This window comes from Pleurodeles waltl, chromosome 4_2 (assembly GCF_031143425.1).
Source record: "Pleurodeles waltl isolate 20211129_DDA chromosome 4_2, aPleWal1.hap1.20221129, whole genome shotgun sequence".
In the NCBI taxonomy this organism is placed as follows: Eukaryota; Metazoa; Chordata; class Amphibia; order Caudata; family Salamandridae; genus Pleurodeles; species Pleurodeles waltl.
Window position 1 is genome coordinate 282141349 of NC_090443.1, and position 25308 is coordinate 282166656.

The window sequence follows — 25308 nt, forward strand, 5'->3', positions numbered from 1 at the left end:
GGACCCCCAGTCCCTGTTCTGGGGCGAAAATGGACAAGGGAAAGGGGAGTGACCACTCCCCTGTCCATCACCACCCTAGGGGTGGTGCCCAGAGATCCTCCAGTGTGTCCCAGACTTCAGCCATCTTGTTTTCTAAGCTGTCGGGACACTTTGGAGGCCTCTGAGTGGTCAGTGCCAGCAGGTGACGTCAGAGACCTTTCCTGATAGGTGCATACCAGGTTAGGTAGCCAGTCCCCCTCTCAGGGTTATTTAGGGTCTCTCCTGTGGGTTTCTCTTCAGATTCTGCTTGCAAGTTTCAATCAGGAATCCTCTGCAACTACTACTTCATCCTCTGACCTCCGATCGACCGGAGACTGCTCCAGGAACTGCTGTAACTGCAACAAAGTATCCAGAAGGGCTACTTTGACTCTGCAACTTCAGCTCCAGCCAGCAACTGCAACAGTTTCCATGGTGTGCACGCTCTGGGGACTCCCCGTCTTCACCCTGCACCGGAAGGAACAAAGAAATCTCCTGTGGAGTGACAGTCACTTCCCTGCTCCAGCAGGCACCTTCTAAGACGACGACCGGTTCTCTTGGACTCCTCTCCTGGCGACGAGCGGGCTCCTTGGAACACAGGTGGTGGACCCCTTTGACACAGACTGTCCTAAGGTCCTGCTGTCCAAATTTGAAGGAGGTAAGAGCTTGGCTTCCCCGTTTGCGACAGTACCCCTGTGCACCGCGTCATCTTCACCTCCTGAGGCCTCTCTGCACTATCAGCCTAAGCTAATAGAACACTACTACATTTCACTAATAAGGGATAACTGGACCGATATAAGGTGTAGGTACCCCAGGTACCCACTACAAACCAGGCCTTCCTCCTACACCCAGGAAGACCCATCAGTATGCAGATAGATGCAGTTGAGTATCCTGTTTTGTGGGTGTCTGAAGGGAATGCACAAGTGTAGCGGTCACCTGGACCAGGCCAGACGTATATTTTAGTCAGGCTGTGGGCACACAGGGTAGTGAAAGCAGAGAAATGACCACTTTCTAAAAGTGGCATTTCTGAAATAGTAATAATGAAGCCCACTTTACCAGTAAAGAGGATTTATAATTACCATTCCAATGATACCAAACATGCTGCCGTTGCTCCTCTCTGATCAGGAATCACAGCATAAAAGTATTTTTTAAGGAATTCCCAATGATGGGCTATGAGAGGGGCAGGACTTACAGTAATGAAAAACGACTTTGGTAGTTTTTCATTATCAGGATATGTGAACCTCAAAAGTACATGTCCTGCTTATACTTACACATGGCATCCTGCATATGGGCTACCTAGGGGGTGACATGTAACAAAAAGGGAAGTTTAAGACTTGGCAAGAGTTCTTGAATGCCAAGTCGAAGTGGAGTGAAACTGCATACGCAGGCTTGAGACATGTTTACAGGGCTACTTAAGTGGGTGGCAAAATCAGTGCTACAGGCCCACTAGTAACATTTCATTTACAGGTCCTGGGAATATGGTATTACAAGATATTGACATGTAAATTAATGAAAATGTCACTTACCCAGTGTACATCTGTTCGTGGCATTAGTCGCTGCAGATTCACATGTTTGGCACAGTCCGCTGCCTGGTGTTGGGCTCGGAGTATTACAAGTTGTTTTTCTTCGAAGAAGTCTTTTTTGGTCACGGGACCGAAGGACTCCTCCCTCTTCGGCTCCATTGCGCATGGGCGTCGACTCCATCTTAGATTGTTTTCCCCGCAGAGGGTGAGGATGGAGTTGTTTGCTATAAATAGTGCCCATGCAATGGAGTGAATACGTATGTACATAAAAAGTTTATAATTATTTACAAATGTACAAATGTTTAAGATTTAAGATCTACTTCTAAACGGCTACAGGCTTCCCGGGGAGGCGGGAGGGCACATGTGAATCTGCAGCGACTAATGCCACGAACAGATGTACACTGGGTAAGTGACATTTTCAGTTCGATGGCATATGTTGCTGCAGATACACATGTTTAGCATAGACTAAAAAGCAGTTACCTCCCCTAAAAGCGGTGGTTTAGCCTGTAGGAGTTGAAGTAGTTTGGAATAATGTTCTTAGTACAGCTTGGCCCACTGTAGCTTGTTGTGCATTTAGTACGTCTACACAGTAGTGTTTAGTAAATGTATGAGGCGTAGACCAGGTTGCAGCCTTACATATTTCGCTCATAGGAATGTTTCCTAGAAAGGCCATTGTAGCACCTTTCTTTCTGGTTGAGTGTGCCTTTGGTGTAATAGGCAATTCTCTCTTGGCTTTAAGATAGCATGTTTGAATACATCTGACTATCCATCTAGCAATGCCTTGTTTAGAGATTGGATTTCCTATGTGTGGTTTTTGAAAAGCTATGAACAGTTGTTTTGTTTTCCTGATTAGCTTTGTTCTGTCAATGTAGTACATTAGTGCTCTTTTGATGTCTAATGTATGTAGTGCCCTTTCAGCCACGGAATCTGGTTGTGGGAAGAACACTGGCAATTCTACTGTTTGATTTAAATGGAATGGTGAGATTACTTTTGGTAGAAATTTTGGATTTGTTCTTAGAACTATTTTATTTTTGTGTATTTGAATAAATGGTTCTTGTATGGTAAATGCCTGTATTTCACTTACTCTTCTGAGGGATGTGATTGCAATGAGAAATGCGACTTTCCACGTTAGATATTGCATTTCACAGGAATGCATGGGTTCGAAAGGTGGACCCATGAGTCTTGTTAAGACGATGTTAAGGTTCCATGAAGGAACTGGTGGTGTTCTTGGTGGTATAATTATTTTTAGCCCTTCCATGAATGCTTTAATAACTGGTATTCTAAATAGAGACGATGAATGAGTAGTTTGTAGGTAAGCAGATATTGCTGCGAGGTGTATTTTTATAGATGAAAAAGCGAGGTTCGCTTTTTGCAAATGTAGTAAGTATCCCACTATGTCCTTTGTAGAGGCATGCAATGGTTGGATTTGATTGGTATGGCAGTAGCAAACAAATCTTTTCCACTTAGATGCATAGCAGTGTCTAGTGGAAGCTTTTCTAGCTTGTTTTATGACCTCCATACATTCTTGTGTGAGGTCTAAGTGTCCGAATTCTAGGATTTCAGGAGCCAAATTGCTAGATTCAATGATGCTGGGTTTGGATGCCTGATCTGTTGTTTGTGTTGTGTTAACAGATCTGGTCTGTTGGGTAGTTTGACATGCGGTACTAGTGAAAGGTCTAGTAGAGTTGTATACCAAGGTTGTCTTGCCCATGTGGGTGCTATCAGTATGAGTTTGAGTTGGTTTTGACTCAATTTGTTTACTAGATATGGAAGGAGAGGGAGAGGGGGAAAAGCGTATGCAAATATCCCTGACCAACTCATCCATAGAGCATTGCCTTGTGATTCGCGGTGTGGGTACCTGGATGCGAAGTTTTGGCATTTTGCGTTTTCTTTTGTTGCGAACAAATCTATCTGGGGTGTTCCCCAAATTAGAAAGTACTTGTTCAGAACTTGGGGGTGAATTTCCCATTCGTGGACTTGTTGGTGATCTCGCGAAAGGTTGTCTGCTAGTTGGTTTTGGATCCCTGGAATAAATTGTGCTATTAGGCGAATGTGGTTGTGAATCGCCCACTGCCATATTTTTTGTGTTAGGAGACACAATTGTGTTGAGTGTGTTCCTCCTTGTTTGTTTAAATAATACATTGTTGTCATGTTGTCTGTTTTGACAAGAATGTATTTGTGTGTTATTATGGGTTGAAAGGCTTTTAACGCTAGAAATACTGCTAACAGTTCTAGGTAATTTATATGAAATTTTGTTTGGTGTACGTCCCATTGTCCTTGAATGCTGTGGTGATTGAGGTGTGCTCCCCACCCTGTCATGGAAGCATCTGTTGTTATAACGTATTGAGGCACTGGGTCCTGAAATGTCCGCCCTTTGTTTAAATTGTTGCTGTTCCACCATAGAAGCGAGAGGTATGTTTGGCGGTCTACCAACACCAGATCTAGAAGTTGACCCTGTGCTTGTGACCATTGTGATGCTAGGCACTGTTGTAAGGGTCGCATGTGTAGTCTTGCGTTTGGGACAATGGCTATGCATGATGACATCATGCCTAGAAGTTTTAGCACAAATTTTGCTTGTATCTTTTGGTTTGGAAACATAGCACTTATTACCTTGTGGAATGCTTGAACTCTTTGTGGACTTGGAGTGGCAATTCCTTTTGATGTGTTGATGGTTGCCCCTAGATATTGTTGTGTCTGACACGGTTCGAGGTGTGACTTTGTATAGTTGATGGAGAAACCCAGTTTGTGAAGGGTTTGTATGACATATGTGGTGTTGTTTGTGCACTTTCTTACTGTGTTGGTCTTGATTAGCCAATCGTCTAGGTAAGGAAACACATGTATTTGTTGTCTTCTGATATGTGCTGCTACTACTGCTAGACATTTTGTGAATACTCTTGGTGCAGTTGTTATTCCGAATGGCAACACCTTGAATTGGTAATGTATTCCTTTGAATACGAACCTTAGGTACTTTCTGTGAGAAGGGTGTATCGGTATATGAAAGTACGCATCTTTTAGGTCTAATGTGGTCATGTAATCTTGCTGTTTGAGCAGTGGAATGATGTCTTGTAGTGTGACCATGTGAAAGTGGTCCGATATGATGTAGGTATTTAGTGTCCTGAGATCTAATATTGGTCTTAATGTTTTGTCTTTTTTTGGAATTAGAAAGTACAGGGAGTAAACTCCTGTGTTTTTTTGTTGTACTGGTACTAACGATATTGCATCCTTTTGCAGTAGTGCTTGAACTTCTAGTCCTAAAAGTTCTAAATGTTGTGGTGACATTTTGCGTGTTTTTGGAGGGATGTTTGGTGGGAATTTGTGGAATTCTATGCAATAGCCATGTTGGATTATTGCTAATACCCAATTGTCTGTTGTAATCTGCTGCCAAGATTGGTAGAATTGGCTTAGTCTTCCCCCCACTGGTGTTGAGTGAAGGGGTTGTGTGACTTGAAAGTCACTGTTTAGGTGGAGGTGTTTTTGGAGTCTGGAATCTTCCCCTACTCCTTGGGAATTGACCCCCTCTATATCCCCTGAAACCTCCCCTTTGGAATTAACCCTGATATGGTGTGGTTCTTGTTTGTTGGCTGGTGGTGTCTGTGGGTTGGCCACGAAACCCCCCTCTAAATGGAGTTTTTCTAAAAGAGCCTCTGCTCTGCGGGGAGTAGAGTGCGCCCATGGCTTTGGCTGTGTCTGTGTCCTTTTTAAGTTTTTCAATGGCTGTGTCCACTTCAGGGCCAAAAAGTTGTTTCTCGTTGAAGGGCATATTAAGGACAGCCTGCTGGATTTCAGGTTTGAAGCCTGAAGTGCGGAGCCAAGCGTGTCTCCTTATGGTGACAGCAGTGTTGACTGTTCTCGCTGCAGTATCGGCTGCGTCCATTGAAGAGCGGATTTGATTGTTTGAGATCGTTTGTCCCTCTTCAACTATTTGCTGCGCCCTTTTTTGGTATTCCTGGGGAAGATGGTCTATGAGAAGTTGCAGCTCATCCCAGTGTGCGCGGTCATATCGGGCCAGCAGCGCTTGAGAATTTGCGATGCGCCACTGGTTGGCTGCCTGTGATGCTACTCTTTTTCCTGCCGCATCAAATTTTCGGCTTTCTTTGTCCGGAGGTGGGGCGTCGCCAGATGTATGGGAATTTGCTCTTTTGCGAGCTGCCCCTACTACTACGGAGTCAGGTGGTAACTGCTAAGTAATAAACACTGGGTCTGTGGGTGGTGGTTTGTATTTCTTATCCACCCTTGGGGTGATGGCTCTTGATTTTACGGGCTCTTCAAAAATTTGTTTTGCGTGCCGTAACATCCCTGGTAGCATTGGGAGACATTGATATTGGCTATGTGTAGCCGAGAGGGTGTTAAATAAAAAATCATCCTCTATAGGATCGGAATGCAGTTGGACATTGTGGAATTCTGCTGCCCTAGCCACCAGTTGCGAGTATGAGGTACTGTCCTCTGGCGGTGACGGCTTTGTGGGGTATGAATCGGGATCATTGTCCGGCACTGGGGTGTCATATAGGTCCCAAGCGTCTTGATCCTGATTATCTTGACTTATGGTAGTTTGCGCTGGTGAGTGCATTTGTGGCGGTGTTTGTGCCGGCGATGCCTGTTGTGGTGGAGAGGGCGGAGGCGTGACTTTTTTAACCACTTTGGCTTGTGGTTGTGCGTCATCCTTGAGAAATCCGATCCTTCTTTTTCTCATTATTGGGGGAAGGGTTGATATCTTCCCTGTGTCTTGCTGGATGTACAGTCTCTTTTGTGTGTAGTCTGATTCTACACTTTGGAGCTCTTGTCCAAATCTGTGCATCTGGCCACTTATTCCTTGTTCCTCTGTGTAGGAAGGAGGTGTGGAACTTTTCGGCGCCGAGAGAGAATCTTTTTTCGGTTTCGGTACCGACAGAATTTTTGTGGCTTTCGGCAGTGTGTCTCGGTGCCGATGTTTTTCGGTGCCGGCATCTTGTTTTTGCTTCTCGGAGCCGCTATCTCGGCTCCGAGGTTGCTCCATGGCGGTCCCTCGACCGGAGTCGGGTGTCTTCGCTATGGGCATGCCCTTTTTCGGCGCCTTCGACGGGTCGCCGGTTTTATGGGTCGAGCCATGGCCTGTCGCAGTGGCGTCCCCTGGGCTTTTGTTTTTTCGATGGTTTTTATTTTCGACGTCTTACTCACTGTTTGTTGTTGTTGTTCGACGTCGGAGTCTCCGGATTCTGAGTCCGGAACCGAGAATGTTTCCTCTTCGTCGTCGAAACGTTGTTTTGTCGGCGTGGACGCCATTTGTAGACGCCTGGCTCTTCGGTCCCGGAGTGTTTTTCTGGACCGGAAGGCTCGACAGGCCTCACAGGTATCCTCCTTGTGCTCGGGGGACAAGCACAAGTTACAGACCAAGTGCTGATCTGTATAAGGATACTTACTGTGACATTTTGGGCAGAAACGGAACGGGATCCGTTCCATCGGCTTCGATGTCGCACGCGGTCGGGCCGACAAAGGTCAACAAACAAGTACAGCAACAAAACAGAAGGTAAAAGGCACAAAGTCTGGGGTAAGACCACCCTAAGGATGACAGGTCTAACAAGTCAGGTAGAACTTCAGATTTTTGATTGTGAACCCCTATGAAGTATGACGTTGTAGTTGAGGTGGTTCACAACTGACTGTGGCAAGCCTGCCTTCCTCAGCCAGTTGTCGAGGTAAGGGAAACTTGGTGTCCTGAGCTCCAGAGATGTGCAGCAACCACTGCCATAAATTTTGTGAACACTTGAAGGGCCCAGGTGATGACGACTGGGAGCACGATAAACTCAAAATTCTCCTGGCCTACACTGATTCGCAGCCAAAGTCCAAAGGACTGCAGCACGGGTATATGAAAATACGCATCCTGCAAGTCCAAGGACCCAGTCACTCACTCGGATGCAGGGCACACAGGATCTCTGCCACAGTGAACATTCTGAATTTGTCCTTCCATAGAGAGACATTCAGAAGTCAAAGGTCTGAAATAGTCTGAAGGCCACTATTCTTATTTGCACAAGGAAATAACAAGAGCAGCAACCCTTTCCTATTTTGGAGTCTGAAACTCTTAACTTCTTTTGAAAACTTGCACCTCCTGCAACATAATGGACATTCAGACAGAGGATCAACAGATTTAGCAATACTCCAATTCACAAACTTGTCCCGCCAGCAGGTGTAAATTATTTTTGTGGAGGGATGCCTGACTGCCAGAATGACATTGCATACTTCGAGAGGGAGGTCGAAAAACCTCAACTGTTGCTGCTCAATATACATGCATGTAGATGCAGAGTATGCAGGTTTCGGTGCAGGACCCTGCCCTGTTGTTGCAATCGGGAATCCTTCCGAAGAAGTAGCCTGATCGGAGGACAGATGCTCATGCTCAGTGGTTTGGGATACCATACTTTCCTTGCCCAATCTGGAGTCACTAAGAGGACTTGTGCCTGGTCATTCCTGATTTTCTTGGGAACTCTGGGCAGGAGTGGTATCGACGGAAAGGCATACAGGAGACTTGAGCTCCACTGGAGATTAAATGAGACTCTTAGCAAGAGCTGCCTTGTACACTCCAGTGAGAAGAAGTGCTGACATTGCACATTCTTGGCAGCGGCAAATATATCTAATCAAGGGTCTACCCAATCTGTAAAGAGATTTTGCACCACTTCCGGATGGAGATGCCCTTAGTGATGCAGGAGGCATCAACAGCTGAGTTTGTCTGTTCTGGGGTTCAGTGAGCCCGTCAGATATTGAACCACCAGGAAAATGCCCTGGCGTTCCAGCCATGTCCAGAGATGCAGGGTCTTCTGACAAATTGTCCAGGGGCTTGTTGTAATACCATATGGCAGTGGTGTCCGTAAACACCTAAACTATTGTTCACTTGATTGAACAGAGTGTGTTTCACTTGGCATTTAAAGCCTTTCTTCCTTCAAACAGGCTAATGTGGAACTGAGACTCCGCCGGAGACATAGGTGGCTGCCCCAACCCAGGAGTAATGCATCTGCCACTACCGTTAGCTCTGAGTGGGGAAGGGAGATGGGTCTGCTGCTGAGCCACCACTGTAGATCTTTTACAGTTCCCTCTGATATTTGGGCCAGGGCAAAGAGATTCCTCTGATGCTGCGATCACTGGGACTTCAGATCACACTGCAGAGCCCACATATGCCAATGGGCAAGCTTTACCAGTGGGATGCCGGAGGTTATAAGACATATAAGTGAAGGCTAGGGACTAAGAAGGGAATAATTTAAAATAAAGCTTTGAAACATTTTTGAAAAACAATCTATCCCAACAATGGCAGTGGAAAATAAATCAAACAAAAAGTTGGATGATATTATAACACAATTAATTCTGAAGAAAAAGGCACTCACAAATGTTGAATCAATTATTAGATTATGGGTATCTGATTAAGGGGTACAAATCAGAAAATTCCACAGGCACATTAAACCTGTCAGATCAATTTCAATATCTGAACAAGGAAGTCAAAGATTAATGTCCGTAAAGTCTACTCAATTTAATATCAATATCTTTACATCTTGGAGATCAAGCAACAGAATGGTGAGGACCCAGTAATCTAGTTCAGTGCTACAGTAATAAAGTACCTTCATTTTTGTAACACTGTGTGGTTCCTTTCAGGTGTGATAAGTTACTGTGACTGCTGTGGTATTGCAAGAGCTTTACACTCCTCCTAGATAAGTCTTGGCTGCTCATCCACAGCTACCTCTAGACAGCCCTGGCTACCTAGACACTGTCTTTATTCACTAATAGGGGTTGCCTGGACCTGGTATAAGGTGCCAACACCACAGGTGCCCACCACACATCAGGCCAGCTTCCTACAATGAGAACGAGCAGCATCAGAGTCAGTCTTACTGAAATCCATGATAAGAGGCTGAAATATTAAAATCATACCCTGACTATCCTGGACTTGCTGTTCTGGAGGATAAGACCAAAACTGCACTGTATCCAGAACAGCTCTGATTAAAGGAAGTGTCTGAGAGGGAATCAGGTGTGACTTTGGCACACTGATAGTGAACCCCAGCAGATGCAGGAGGTCCGCATTAGTCCAGAGATGGGAGACGACTGCCTGAGGCGAGCCCGCCTTCAACAGCCAGTTGTCAAGGTGGGAAAACACTGAAACACCAGCAAATGTGCTGTAACTACTGCCATCACCTTGGTGAACACCTGAGGAGAGCTAGTAGGGCCAAAAGGAGCACAGTGAACTTATAATGTTCTTGGCCTACCATGAACTGCAGGCAACGCCTGTGGGCAGGCAGGACAAGGATATTGAACTAGGCATCCAGTAGGCCCAACATTACCAGACAGCACCTGTGCAAACATGAGCATCTAGATATTTTTCTTTTTCAGGAAGTAGTTGAGAGGGCAATGGTTTAGGATAAGACAGAGGCCCATCCTTCTGCATCAGAAAATAGCAGGAATAGCATCCACGACCTACTTCTGTTGTTGGTACCCTCTTGATCGCTCCTTAGACCAAAAGAGCCTGCACTTCCAGTCACAAGAGGAAAAGGTGGTCCTACGTCAGTCTATAAGGGGACAGCAGCAAAAGTCACGTTTTTTTGTTGGAAAGGTAGAGCATAGCCCCTCTGGAGAGTCTGAAGCACCCATTTGTCGGAAAGGATTTCCCTCCACTAAAACAGATGGTGCTGAATCCTGCCATCAACCGGGTGCCCATGATGGTATATAGGCAAACTCAACAGACTTCGATGTTGCGGTTGCAGAGGGTGAGGCTTGGGGTATGGGTAGGAATGGATTGGGTCGATGTTGGGTTCTTTTTTCTTGTGAAGCTTGCATGAGCCGCAGCCACAAAAGGACTGTGGTGTCTGCTGGCCATGGTGGCTAGGGGGAAGGGACATGGACATAACATATGCTTGGGTATCCCCCGAAAAGCCATTTGTCTTCGGCTAGGCGTGTCGTTGGAGCACCACTGTGGAAGCAATGGCTCTGTCCAGTGAATCTGTCATATCAAATCCGCATCTGATGGTGAACTTTGCCACATGGCTCCTGTCAGCAATAGCTTGGAAAAGTATAGCTTGCACCTTCTCCGAGACCATAGGCAGCACATGCGCACCTGCATCCTTCACACTATGGGAATAATGGCTCAATAAGCATGCAGTGTTCACAGACTACAGTGTTAGGGTGGTGGAAGTGGAAAATCTTCTTTCCAAGAGTATCCAGCCTCTTGAATTTCCTATCCTGTTGTGTGGTAGGGAATGCAACAGGGTTGACCCTAGAGGTGGAGGCTTGGACTACCACGTTCTCTGGGATGGGGTGCTGGGTAAGGAAATTGGGGACTCCAGGAGAAGGTTGATTGCAGCGGGCAATAGTTCTAAGCAAATGAGTCCCCTCTATGGAGCTTGGACCAGGCCTACGTAGGACATTGGTAAGGGCTTCATTAAAAGGGAGTAAGGGATCAGATAGGGTGATGGCTAAAGCACCTCTGTCAAGACATTTCTGCAAGTTCCTCATACCAGTTGTCCTCAGTAACATACAGGGGATGCTGGTATCCATAACGGTCCTCAAACCCCTCCTAATCATCTACCTCTCCAGGTCTATCAAATGATAACTGCACTGGCTCCGACATGGAAGCCACTGTCCTGGTCGGTGCCAGAACCGGTCTCTGAGTTGGAAATGACGATGGGGACGGCGAGGCCATAGGCACAAAGATAGGTGTCGGTTTCGCAGCCAGCTCTGTTCCAGATCCAATACCAGATACCTTGGACCTGAATGGTGCAGAGAGCGAAACCAATGCCAAAGATCCAACGGCAGCACCTCCTAGGCCCAAATGCTCCAGAAGGGCTGGGCCACTCAAATATGAGGTGTGTGATCTCATAAGTCTTTCAGCTGGGTGGTGGTCGCTCTCGGAAAGTAAGGGAAGTGCAGAGAAGATTATGTGCCGGCGCTCCCACACCTCATTGACAGGCGCAGTGAAATGGAAGATAACTTCAAATTTTTGGACTTCTTTTGGTGAGACTTACTTGATGACTTTGAAGAAGGCGACTGCCAGGTGCGGCTTCACGAGTGGCCCCGTGACCTTCCGCATGACTGGGATCTTGAGCGTCGCAGGGTTGTCCAACATCAGATGGCGAGGAGCTTGAGGGAATGCTCTCTTAGAGCCTGCAGGTGTATGGTGCTGCGGTCCTCACAGGTTTTGGAGTCCTGGTCCCTCTCCAACCACTACAGACAAACCAAGTGCATTTCTGTGACAGGCACCACATGGTCTGAAACCAGTAGGTTTCTTTGGGCCCCCTGCCACAACAGGAGAAAAATCTCTTGAAAAAAGCTTGGCAAAAAGTCGAAAAAATAAATAAATAAATAAAGCGACTATAGGTAGCTCTTCACAGACCAGTCCTACCTGTTGCTGAAAAGAAAGATCTGACATCAGTGTGCGGAAGTGGCACCTATAAAGGCAGTGCACAAGTCATTTCTTGGCACAGACAAAACTGAGCTGAACAATGCCACCTAAAGGCCCACAGGGGTACTGCTCGAAAACTTCGAGATTCAGTCTGACGCCTGGGGAATATTCTTAGGTAAGGAATCTGCACCTAGAAGTCTCCATCAGATAGCACAATACTAAAATCTCATTCAGGTTTTATGGAGTTATTGGTGATACACAATTCTTTATTCCTTCTAGGAATGCTTTAATGACAGGTATTTTTAATACAGAAAATTGTCTATTTTGTTAACTAATCGTTAGCCATCGCCAATGAATCCTAACAGAAGGGCATACAAGACCAGTATATGGAAGTGTTCCTTAATACCTTGAACTGGCAGCTCTAATGGGTAAACATTAGCAGATGTGTAATAATTAGCAAAGTGTTACAACAGAGTAATATGCTCTAGTGGTAGGACATCTACCTGTGTTTAGTACGTCCATATATTTTTCCAATAACAAATAAAAGTCTAAAATTTCAAGAGACAAATCCCTTGGTGGGAATAATTTGGACTGCTAAGGGACCAGTCATCTATGCTAGATCACTAATTCAGATAAAGGCAGCTGCCTCTAAGCTGATTCAACTGACATTTGCACTAGCTGAGAACCTTATTTGTTTCACTCATAAGTTGAAATGAGAATAATTGTCATTGATGCCCATCTCATTTTGTGAACAACATACTGGATAAGTACAAGTGGGTGAAAAACCATAAGTAAATATCCCTGACCAATCTAAGATGAGTGCATTCCCAATACACTGTGGTGGTGGGTACCAGAGGCATAGCTTTGGCATTGTTTGTTTTAGTGCTGTGAACACGTTGATGAGTGATGTGTTCCACATCTTGAAGAAATCTCTCCACCGATCTCAGATTTGTGAGTCTCTTAAGATTCCTTCTTGGTAGAGCTGCAAGAAAATCGTTCATTGTTGTTAAATGCTCGGTTATCAGATAAACCTGACAGTTGGGAGCAGAATGCAAAATTTGTAGCACTGTTTTTGGCCAACAGAGTGTGCCCCTCCTTGTAACACACAACCATCTTCATTGCTCAAATTAACACTATCTTGTTGTTTGAAAAGGCCTGAGTGTTAAAACACTGATTTCAACTACAACACATTGAATTGTTGTTGTTCAATAAGAGACCATGACATGCCTTGCATAGTTAGAGTCGACACGTGAGCGCCCCATTCAGTCAATGGCACATCAGTTGTTACCATTACCTGCGTCTGCTCCTTTGCAGACAATCTTCCCAGTATCGAATTTCCTCTGCTCCAGCATTTTAATTTGTCTTTGTTTGGGTGACAACAACACTGAATGACAGAACCTAAGTGCTTCAGACCACTGCTATGCAGCAATTCCCTCAAAATGGGTGTGGGGTAGAACAGGATGAAGCCATATACCTCAGCAATGTTGTTACTTTCTTCACCATCACAGGAGGAGAAATTCTGCTTGAAAAGCAATATCCTCTCTACTGTGGGATATGCCTATGCTGTGATGGAAATGACTGTTGCACTCAAGAAGTTTTAGGTCTGCTGCAGGTGGAATCGCTTGATAATGCTGGCACCCATTTTTTGAGAATGTAATTGACATTCTGGAGCAGTTTTTCTCTTCACCAGCCAGTATGGTTGGACAGGCCATTTAACCTATTGGACATTTCCCCAGAGGACTTGAGCCATTGCAGGTATTTTTTTACTGAGGGCCCAGGGCTGCTGCAGGGTCTTTAAAAAGACTCAAATTACAAGGTGTTTACTGTAGGAGACATGACAGGGGTGTGAGACAGAGACTCTGTCCGTCATGCCATGCACATCAAAGTTGTTTTTTTGAGGTGATGAAACAGCAGCATCTGGTGCATCTAAGACTGTGGAGGACTGGCACAGAAACTGTAACGCTGATTATACTTGATACTCTTCCTCTCCAATTTAACATGGTCATCAAACTCTTCATAAGCACATATCAGATGTATTCACAACCTTGTTCCTCAGCAGTGTAATAAGACCCCTGCCTATTGCATCATTGCCTATTAGCCTACTTGGATCTAAATAGTTTCCATGCCACATATTTAGATTAGTTTTGATTGCTTGGTAAAAATCACTACACAATCAAGTTTTTATGCCTGCAATGTCCACACAAAACAATGCTCTCATCACTGTACAGCCACTGCTCATCTGGAGTATTATCTACCTCCATTTGTCCCCCTTAACTTGAATTCATGGTTTTACCTTCTTCTGGTTCTTTGTGGGCATTCTCCTGACTGTTCACATCCATGCTGCGCCCGGGGTATGGAGGGGGAGGCCCAGGATAAGCAGGGGGAGGCCCAGGGTAAGCAGGGGGAGGTCTGTCATATACTTTAGGGTCTTTGGTATCCAACGGGGACTGGATGTCAGTTGCACACTGGGTGTCTGCTGCTTGGGCATTCGTGGTTTGTGTGAGCAGTAATCCTTTTCTCCTTGCCCACTGAGCCTTTGTTGCAGCTCTCTTAGCAGCAATTCCTTTTCTTCCTGATTGGAGCAAGGAGAAATTAAGTAAAAGATGTGACCATATCCAAGAAAAGGAGAGCAAGGAGAAAGACTGTAATAGAGCAATAGGAAGCAGAGGAAACAGTGATGCAATTGGAAGAGCTGTGGAACAAATGACAAGGTATGGATTAAAGAGCAAAGAGGGACGCTAAGGAGTAGGGCCACAAAGAGCAGAGCAAGAGTGCTCCATCAGCAAGTCACAGAGTGGGGTGGCCAGAATAGACTGCTGGAAAAGACCAAAGAGATTAAAGCAAGGAGCAGGTGCCTATCAGGAAGGACCACATACTAAAAACAAATTCACAGTGAGTAGACTGAAAAGTATGAGACTGGTAGAGAGCGCAACAGACAACAAAGTAAATAGGATATGACAAATCATCATAGCTACAGTGTGTATTGGCAGTCAGGCAATCCAAAGTGTCCTCTAGCCTTTCCTGGTGTACCCAAACTGCACTCTGCCCCCATGAACGGAGTGCCATAAATTTGTGAAAAGCTCCTGAATACAAGCTACAGACACTACCCAGAGTAGACAAAGCACCAAAGTCAGTGAACGATGGAACAAGCCTAAATCCAAGGGCACACGCTAAGATGAATGTAGCAAGTCATTACCTGCTAGTTTGAATGTGTTTGAAGTAGTCTCATCACCCCCAACAAACAGCCCAAGGTCTGCTAATGCAAGATGTAGTTAAGTGTAGCACCAAGCTGTTCCTTGACTGACAGTGTAGCTTAAACTGCTAAATGACTGCAAGACAATTGTGGACAACACCTTTTGCCTCATAGGCAGCTCGTCTTGGACACAGTACACAATGGTCTTCCTACTGTGAAATATTGCTTGTAGAAACTCAGTCTAGTAAATCATTATTAAATCCCACTTATAGTAAGTGAGATCCATGCCCCATTAAATTAATTAAGGAAGGAGGTGGTGAACTTACCCTTTTTATCAGGGGGATTTTAAATATGGTCTTTCAAATTGAAGGAGTTCTAAAAAAACCCTGGCTTTTATCCCAGTGACCCTCACAAACTATCACCTAATTACCAATAGACCTTCCCTACTAAAAATAATTGCAAAAGCAGCCACTCTTCAACTCAGCGATTATGCAGAGTTCAATGGGACTCCCTATGATAGTCAATCAGCTTTTAGATGGTAAAAAGGTCATGAGAGTGCTCTACATTATGTTCTGTCAATCCTGCTGGATATTGTGGATTCTGGTAAGAGAGAGCTGCTTATGTTACTACATCTTTTGACTGAGTTCAATATCCTTGATCACCAGGTCATTTTAGGAAGATTGGGGGAGGTGGTGGGCTGGCGTCAGTCATCTCTGGGCTTGTTCAAGATAATTTTTTCTGATCAGAAAACAAAAGTGGTAGTGGAACAGGACAAGTCTGATACAATTATGGGCCAATTTGGGGAGCCACAAGATTCTTGATTATCACCACTGCCTAATATTCATATCCAACACCTTCAGTTGATACATCAGATCAGGCTGATCCGTCAGAACTACGCACAAGAATCAAATTGTGTTTCATCTATCCAATACTGTGGCCCACAAGACATCATTGCCCACTATCCAACACTTCCTGGAGGGCTGGCCACCAACTAATCCAAGGATATCCTTCTCCCCAAATCAAAGATGGGGCAAGCCTTCTCCCCCCATGAGAAGCTGTGGACTCCACCCTGGGGTATAAACAGCATAAAGAAGCATAATGAAACTCTGTTCTCCAACAGGTTTTCCTCCTATGGAGGAGATAGCAGCCTGGCTGCCTACACAAAGGAGCAGGCAGGTGAAGGTTTGATTGCCATTTGATTCACAGAAGCAGTAGACTCTTTGAAGCTGGGCCATCTGTGGCCACAACCCAGTTGTTATCCTGCTGCTTGAGCGAGGTCACATCTCCTCCCAGCATCAGTTATCTTTGATCTGTATTTCCCAGAGCGGGTTACACTTTCTAGCAGGAGGCAGCATGTATTCTCACGTGACAACTTCTGCAGACAGATAGGAAAGGCGCCCAGATGTTTGAACAACAAAGTGGTGACTTTCTAAAGTTACTTTTCTATTAAAAATTACCTTAAATCAGCAATGAGTGGAGTATAATGTAACAATGAATTTGATACATTAGAGTAATATCTTGGGTGGTTCCAAATGGAAAATAGCAATTAGAGTGGCGGTTAGTGAAACTATGCTAGCCAATGGGACCGCCAGCTTTGCTTAAGTGAAAACTGCTATTTCGTGTTGTCACTGTCAGCGAATGTTAAAAAACAAAGAAACATGCCTTTTTTAGGTTGAGTGTGCAAGCGATCTGGCCTGTTGTAATTTATCTGTAGACTTTAAACCACGCCTACCGCAAGCCCATCGCTATCACTCATTCACAGGCTTCCATTTCAAAAATCCTTTGTTGTCACTGGTAAATGCTTTACGTTTGTCCCTCCTTTGGGGGCAGTTTTGTTACCAAAATGGCAATCAACCTTGTTCCATGGAAAATTGCACTTTTGCGATACGTTTGACTACAAGCGAACGTCTTTTTCCTTTTGTGTCTCAAAGGCTGCCAAAGATCGACTGGAAAGCATTAGCTGTACCAACTTAAGCATGTTTGAAAAGACAGGACGTAGGTCGGACTTTGTATTGGAGAGTAATCTTTGGAAAACTGTGCCGGAAAGACTGAGGCAGTTGAGGGAGCACTAATTTAGAAAAACCTTAAAGTCACTTAATCTGCCTCAGTCGTTTTCTACTTCCTTACAAAAAAATGCTTTGATGCCTCTTATGTTTTAGGTGTTGTATGAACTGATTATGATAGCATAGCTTGGGCTTCCTTGGGGTACATACACTACACAGGAGTAGTATGAACGTTGATTCTCATTACACTGCTGGAAATGTAGTGCTTCTTCCTCAGACACAATGGCTTGAATATTAATTTCTGTGCTACCACTAAGGGCACAGTGGTATTACATTTTTGTGCAAAAGTCCTTGCATGGCTTAGGAAACCTGTGCTTCCCTGCCCAATATTTCTGACTTGCCTTACGATATCCCTAAGCAGACAACTTTCCTGGAGTGCTCTGAAGTGCTGCAGATTTTTACATGACATTGGCCAGCAATACTTTGCCTCTGCTGAAAGGGGGTAAAGTGTACCCCCACCTATAGGTGAGAGCTGCTCCTGCTCCATCAGACCAGTCTATAAATTAGTTGGTAGTCGGTGAGATAATTTGGAATTCAGGTGAGGAGGCTGCCTCCCAAACCTTGTTCTATAAATCCATAGTCATCACTAACTGTGGTATTGCTTTGCTTGAGTGTTTTTGCATGACGTGTGCTGAGCACTGGATGTTTTAAAGTTGTGGGATCAGGAGACCACATGAAGGACGGCTGCTGTTCCCTGTAGGCAGTCATTATCTACATCGGGCATGACAGCTTGCCTGCTTTCTACGATACTGTAAGCTCTCAGTTTCTATCTTCTGCTATATTTTCTGTTCCTAGAAACCAGACAACCATTGCTTGTGCACTGTCTGGAAGCAACATAACACTTCCAGTCATAATGAAAGTGTAGGTGCTTGTTTTATAAACTGAAATGTTAAAAGAAATATACTATGGTTTACCTTTGCCAACTATCTTTCTATCAAATTCTATTCATGCACTTCCATATATTAAGGAAGCTCCTAAAACTGAACTTTTTTTAAATACAGTTTACTATTGAATTAAATCTGGAGCTGAGTATTTCGTTATTACTTAGGGTATTTCTCTGGAAATACAAAATCCATTCATATACTATGGTCCTTCCTGAAATAATTTAGGGTGTATCAAAGTGTTAGCCACCTTTTCACCCTTCCTTTCCAGTTTCACTTAAAAAAAAATGTTACAGTGCTACTAATTTTATCTGCTTTTTCGTAAGAGTTGTTATTCTTCAGGAGTCATTATCTGTTCCCAGAGGATATGCTTTATTCATGCACATTAAAACTGCGTGAAGAGACAAATCCCACACCTTGATCAATTCTGAATCTGTCGCTGTGTCCCTGGAAAAGCCCAAGAACAAAAAAGAACAAGATACTTCTTAAATTTTCAACTTAGTCTGACTATGAGTTAGGGTCCCTACTTGGCCAGTGTGCAACCCGCTGCCAACTGGCTAGCTCTTTATATAGTATATCAAAAAGAGGTATACTGTGCAAACAATCCTGGTATCCCTTATAAGTGGACAGGGGCTTGCTCTAGCAATCCCAAGGTGCTCCCTTAGGGGGAAGTGTGGTAGAGTAGTTTTCCGCCTATCAGAGAGAGGAGTGCTAGACATCTGCAACATACACAAGTCAATAAATGATACATACGACTCATACACTCAACTCAATAAGGAGATCCATGCCAAATTATAAAAATAACACTTATCTTTATATATTTTTAGGCACTATGTGGTAATGTTATCCTACGAAGGAAAGGCATATGTTGCATACAGGTACTTTACAGCCACTTACAGGAGAAATCTTCTGGAGTTAGGGTATGTATAGGGCAAGGTCCAAGGCAGCACCAACGGGTCACTTCGGGAGGCAATGGGTGAAGAGGTGCTTTTCAGCGTCAGGTACCCTAACGTTATGCCATAGGAAAAGGAACATATACTGCATTTGGTCACGTAGCAACAACTTACAGAACTGTTCTCCTCAAGTTAAAGTAAGTATAGGGCAAGGTCACCGTAGTGTAGCTGTATTTGCCCTGTAAATATAACTACAGTGAGAAGTGAGATTAAAGATGTACACCTGAATATTGATTCAGGGGCGGCTATGCCCTGATACTGCTGGGCACACAACTGTTTTAGTTACGGAATCTCCTTTCTAGAATAGCCCGAACATATGAGGGGGAATGTGCCTGTCGATTGATCTCAATCACTATTATGTGCCAGTATATTGGCTTGACAATGGTATTTTAATGTTGGGCATTGGTTGTATTTCTGTTTGTAAAACTGAATAAATAAATAATAATAAAAAATAAAAATAAACAGTATAGGGCAAGGTCAAAGGCAGCACCAGGTTGCAAAGGTGATTTTCAGCTTCAGTGCCCTAATGTTATCCTTTGGGGAACAGTCCTGTTAGAATGATGCTGCAAGCTGGGATGGGGGAGCAGACTGGCTGAACCAACAAGAGGGCTCAGGTCTCACAATGCTCTGGGACTTAGGGACACATTTGGTCCTCTTCTTGGGCCGGGGTAGCTGGGTGCAGAGCTGTCCTGAGGCATCAGGTTTTTGTTGACTTTGGTGTAATTGTTGAGGAAAGAAGGCAGGCCACTGGGCTGAGGCTAAGTCAGCTGCTGGTTTTCTGTTCTTGAGTTTTGCGACTCTTCAGGGTCAATCTTCTTTCAGGTCAGCAGGATCTGATTTTCTGGTGCCAAAGGAATCCTTAAATACCAAAGCTAGGGGTGTTAGCAGAGTGCAGGGTGGTAACCAATGGGCTACTTACCCCAGGGCTCACTATGACCCCTGTGTGACCACTTCCTGTGGGAAGTGGACATAAACCCATCCCAGAGTTCCTAATTCTGCAATCACCAAAACGTCATACTTTCAAATTCTGTGTCAACATCAGGTAGCTCATTCTTAGGGGTGGGTAGCTAGCTTGAAGGTGGACACACCTCTCTGATTTCTAATTTTCCCACCTGTCCACACACCAAATGCACCCTGGGTCAGGGGTGTTGGCATCCCCTCTGAGGGAGGTCAGAGTCTCTTACCAAAGGTGGCGGGCTCGTTGAAGCTCCCTACTTTGGAATGCTATTTTGCAGGTCATCCTGTTGGAAGGGTTGTGGAACACCCCTACCAGAGCAGGCTTTGTTCTTGACTGCCAGAGAGCACAGGCTCTCAGCCTTGGGTGTCTGAAACTTGTCTGTGGTGGCAGGCTGGTTAAGACTAGTCAGCCAGCACGCTTGTAGTTGGTATGTCTTTCAGGAAGCACCTCTAAGGTGCCCTCTGGGTGGATGTTTTAATAAATCAATCACTAGAATCAGTGAGGGTTTACTAATACAAGATGTTTGATACCAAACATCCCTGGTTTGAGTGACGCCATCATGTAGCTGAGAAACTCGTATTGACCAGTGTCCAGCACATGTATTTAAAATGGTTTCCCTGATCACCTACTTTGTTTAAGATTCGACAAAGACATAGCAGGGGCATATCCTCTCTTGCAGATATGGCCACACATATTATATAATATATAGGACTTACATATGTTTCATGCAGTGTCAGTGGGCATGGCGCACAGTCTGCAGTAAAATACGCAGCTTGCAATGGCAGTCTGCATGAGCTAGGTGAGGGTGCACAATACATGCTGCAGCCCTAGGGGACTCTCTTAGGCACTCATGCCCTAGGTAACTGGAATACCATTTTCTAGGAACTTACAGTGGTGCCTAAGGTGTTTCCAATCGGGGAACAACTGTAAAGTTTAGGGAAAGAACACTGGCACTGGAGGTCTGGGTTTCATCAATTATCAGGCAAAAAGTGGGGTGGGGACTACTGCAACAAAAACCCAGTCTCCTACAGCGCACTCTAGGGATTTCACACAAGGAGGGAATAAAGCCCAGCAGTCTACATGGGCCATAGCTTAAAAGCCTATATTCTTGTCACCAGCCATTAACACTCCTCAACATGAAGGAGGAGGAGGAGGTAGCTGACCTTCACTTTGGGTGGGTGTTTAAACAGGGCACACTCCCTTAAGAGTAGAACCTAGGCTCTAGTGCTGACCATCAGACAGAACAAAGTCCAGAAGCAGCTACACTTGGAAAAAAACATAAGGTATATCTGAAAACGCTCGTGAGTGGCACATATTAGAACCACGCAAAACATTTGGTGAGGGAAAAGTCACAGCAGAGTATTACTATAACCACTCACACAAGGGTTAGATGGACTGGCGAAGACTCAACTCACCTGCACCCATACAAAACACCCATACAGGGAAACCTACACGGAAAGACAACACTCCCACAGATCATGTGGAAAACTTCAACACCTGCCCCTCTCTCTTCCATTCCGCCACTACCATTGAGACTAGGGCAACATATTGTCAAGGGTTGCATATATAAAGCACACCTCTGTCCACATAAGGAGAAAAGAGGACAGGACTAACAGAGGGAGAGACACAGCAAAGGTAATGGCCGGTGAAAAACAATTGAACCCCATCAGCAGGGTGAGGAGAAATAGGCTACTTGAGAGGACTGAAGAGCAAAAAGGAGGAGAGGCCACAACCAAAAAGGGCCATAGAGAGGCGAGGTGTGGGTCACTAAGAACAAAGCAAGACAAAAACCAAGGCATGCTCAGTAACAAGATGGAGGGAAGAAACTATAAAAGGAGAGTTCTGTTGGAAAGGGCTGCAAAGAGGCAGAATTCTCAAATTTCTAATTCAGTTCAGATCTCTTCTTTGGAATCTGGTTTTGGTAGTGATTTTCAATTGGGATATTCTGGACTGCAAGCGCTAGACTTAAAAGAAAGAAACTGAGCTGGATGAGCTACTCATACATACTATAATCAACGAATACCATGGAAATATAAATATTATGAACTGATAAAGCCCAGGTGATAGAAGCAGCAGAAAAGCGACCACGAAAAACAGGTAGAGAGCAGGTAGATAAAGTGGAGGGAAAATACATACGGTAGGACAAGAGGAAGGCTAGTAGGGGTACACAAAAGAAACGGGTTTCAGACTTGGACTGAGGAGTTAGAGAGAAATCATATCCATGGTGCACAAGATAAACAACGCTAAAGGATGAAGTTGAAGGAGTGACAAAGTGGACAAAAAGGGGGTTGAGAGACAGATACGGGGGGCCTTGCACCGGTAATGGGAGCATGCATGCAAAGACACCACTCACTCCTTTTCCCGAATGGCTTTTTCTTCTTCTTCAGGGGCTCCTTCATTCTTTCGGGTGATACAGGTTCTTGCGCAGAATAAATAAAGAGAGGAAAATCAATAAGTGACAGTGAGAAAAATAATGGGCAATTAGGCAGCAAAAACTAGAAGAACCGAATCGCTACGCTGCCTCCGACCATGCATGGTTGCCCCTTGATTCAGGCAGCTGCATTGGAATGGATAATGTGCCGGCTGGATGAGCCCCAGAGCCTGATTTTGCAAATGAGCAGACCACTTAGTCTATATTTACAGACAATTGGCAGATTAGGTATGCCAAGATGGAGAGGGAGGGAAACTAACCTACAGGAAATGGCCATACTAGATGGACATGGGTGCCTTTTCTACTATTCATAATCATTTAGGGTTATTATTAGTAAGTTTTAGGTCCTTTTATAAACCTTTAAAGATAGACTAACATTCTTCTGTATCCATACTCCTTATGCTATTTGCATTGGTACAGCACCAACTTCGTCAATGCTATTTTTTCCTTAATTTGCTTGGGCAATGTCTCCATTTGGAAACTATGGCCAGAACTGATAGTTTGTTTTACATATTTAGATACTTGTGAGGGAAAGGATCAAGTCCTGGCAATATGGACTGAACTACCTCCATTCAGATACCACCTCACTCACCAGGTACTACAGGTGGCTGCAGCTGGTATCCTGTCAGCTCGCACCAACCCACAGGGTATATGTCAGGTGACTCACAGTCCACCCACTGGTCATATTCAGTGTCCCAGCCATCAAAATGGATGCGGAGGAGCCTTTGTACAACACGGCGGACTGTGCCAACGCAGATCAGCCTAGGTTCCATTAAGTCCACAGCCTCTAGCTTCATGCCCATCTTAAAGCCATGGTTGGGGCAGTCCTGGCATAGAAGGAACAGAAAAAAACATGTAGTCTGACAAATGTCTCCTCAACATAACATATTAAATAAGACCCATTCAAGGTCGCCCATTTCAGATTCACAGAACTGACAAGATGCCACATAAAAGATAATTTCTTCCCCATAACATACATTTGTCTCCAAGCACGAGTATGTGGAGAAGGAAAACGTTACATACCTGTACCAACGGTTTGAGATTGTAGTGTTGCAGGCAAATACTGTACATTCGCCTGAAATCTATCATACAGCTAGTTACCATGACCCCTGAAACCAACAATGCAGCAGGACCCAGACACCTCCACGACATATTTTTCCTGTAATGAGATGCAGGTCTGTGTACTTGCATTAGTAGTAATCTGAACTTAATGAATAAAAATGCCCTGTGCTGCATTCTTGCAAACATGGAGACTAGGAAGATCGCACATGAACTTACAAAGCTAGGATTTGTGATCTGCTACACTCCTGCAGCAGAGTTAATTCGCCGTGGATTATAAAGATCCTGCGAGACAGTACACCATCACAGAAACCCCTTTTTGGTCCAGCCACTTCCAGAGGTGCAAGGACTTCTACCACAGGGCCCAGGACCCCACCGTGCCCTGCTTGTGTAGTACCCCATGGCTGTGTTGTCAGTGAGCACTTGCACCAGCCTTCCTTTGATAGTCCGCAGGAAGGCCTTCAATGCCAAGTAAATTGCCCTCAACACAAAAAAGCTGATGTGCAGTTCAGTCTCTGCCAGTGACCTCCGATTGCCATCTCTCCCAAATGGCCTCCCAAAAGTAGTGATGCATCCGAGAGCAGTCAGCTCTGGGTCAGGTAAGGAAAACGGCCTGCCACTGACCCATTAATGGTCCAGTAGCCACCACTGCAGATGTTTTGATGTCTCCTCTGAAACCTGCATACCGCCTGACAGATCTTCCAAATGTTGTGCCCTTTGTTGAGTTTGCATGTGTCATTTGGCTTGCATCTGTAGTAGAATGCAGAACTCCAACAATCCCAGCAGCCTCTGAGTCACTCGCACTGAGATACAGGACAGAGGCTGAAACATCTAGATCATCGCCTGAATGTCTTGGATGCTTTGTTACAGGGAAAGGCATGACCACATCCAGTATTCAGAATGACTCAGATGAAAAGGAGCATCTGTGAAGGAGTCAGGTTAATTTTGGCTCAATCATAGTGAATCCCAACGATGTTAAGAGGTTGTCGTTGTATGAAGTGGTTGTAACTGCCAGAGGCAAGTTCTCCTTCAACAGCCAGTCGTTGATGCAGTGAAAGACTAGTACCACCAATTTCTGTGCTGCGACCACTACCATCACTTTCGTGAACACCTGAGGGGCACTACTGAGCCTAAAGGGGAGCATTGTGAAGTACAAATGCTCCTACCCCACGATTAAACACGTAGCATCCGGGGTCAGTCCTGGACTGAAAATAGGCCCGGGCACAAAAGTCAAAGCTGCCACCATTAGTGAAAAACATAGCAAAAAAAAAAGAGTCCCATGCTTGGAAATTGCAGCAGTTTTGAACTTGTAAAGCCATGCTGTATAACTGTTTTGCAAGTAAGTTGAGTCCACCAAGTTCCAACTTCGGAGGCCTGAACCTTCTCTAAGGTCTGCTTTGACTTGTTTGGCCTGCACTTCTTTTCCCAAGGTGGACAGATGGTCCTTTGCCAGCCTCCCTTAAAGCGGCGGAAGATGCAACAGGGTAGAAAGGAAGGGGAGGCATAGCCCTGGCGGACAATTTGAAAGACCGACTTGTCAACTGTAATGGCCCTGCCCTAGATGAAATATTGGATCCTGCTTCCAACAGGGTGCCTGCGTGCCGGCAAGGACACACTAAAGTGGTTTTGCAGTTGTGGCCACTAGAGGGCCACAGACTGAGCAGAACCTTGCCCCTGTTGTCCACGTGGTCTCTGGGAACTGCAGCCTCTGTCACGAAAGGGCTGAAAAACCTGATATGCTTTAGGACGGGTCTGGTATTGACCGACTGAGAAACCTCTACTGTAATGACGGAGATGTTAGAATTGCTGGAGAAATTGCCTTGTGGGAGAAAAAAGGACCAAAGAAGATGCTGTGCCTCTGCTTTCCTCAAAATGCTCCAAGGCCAAATC

General features: G+C 44.9%; 1 protein-coding gene across 3 annotated transcripts in view; it reads right to left on the reverse strand.

Moving 5' to 3' along the window:
- The window catches only part of L3MBTL2 (L3MBTL histone methyl-lysine binding protein 2), a 251454-nt gene that overhangs the window by 16000 nt on the left and 210146 nt on the right, over window positions 1-25308 (reverse strand). For all 3 annotated transcript variants that reach the window (XM_069231129.1, XM_069231130.1, XM_069231131.1), the window contains 3 exons: window positions 22952-23186; window positions 22282-22347; window positions 14174-14452 (listed from right to left, as the gene is read on the reverse strand). In XM_069231129.1, the coding sequence (XP_069087230.1) occupies window positions 14174-14452; window positions 22282-22347; window positions 22952-23186 (580 nt within the window). The remainder of the gene's footprint in view (window positions 1-14173; window positions 14453-22281; window positions 22348-22951; window positions 23187-25308) is intronic.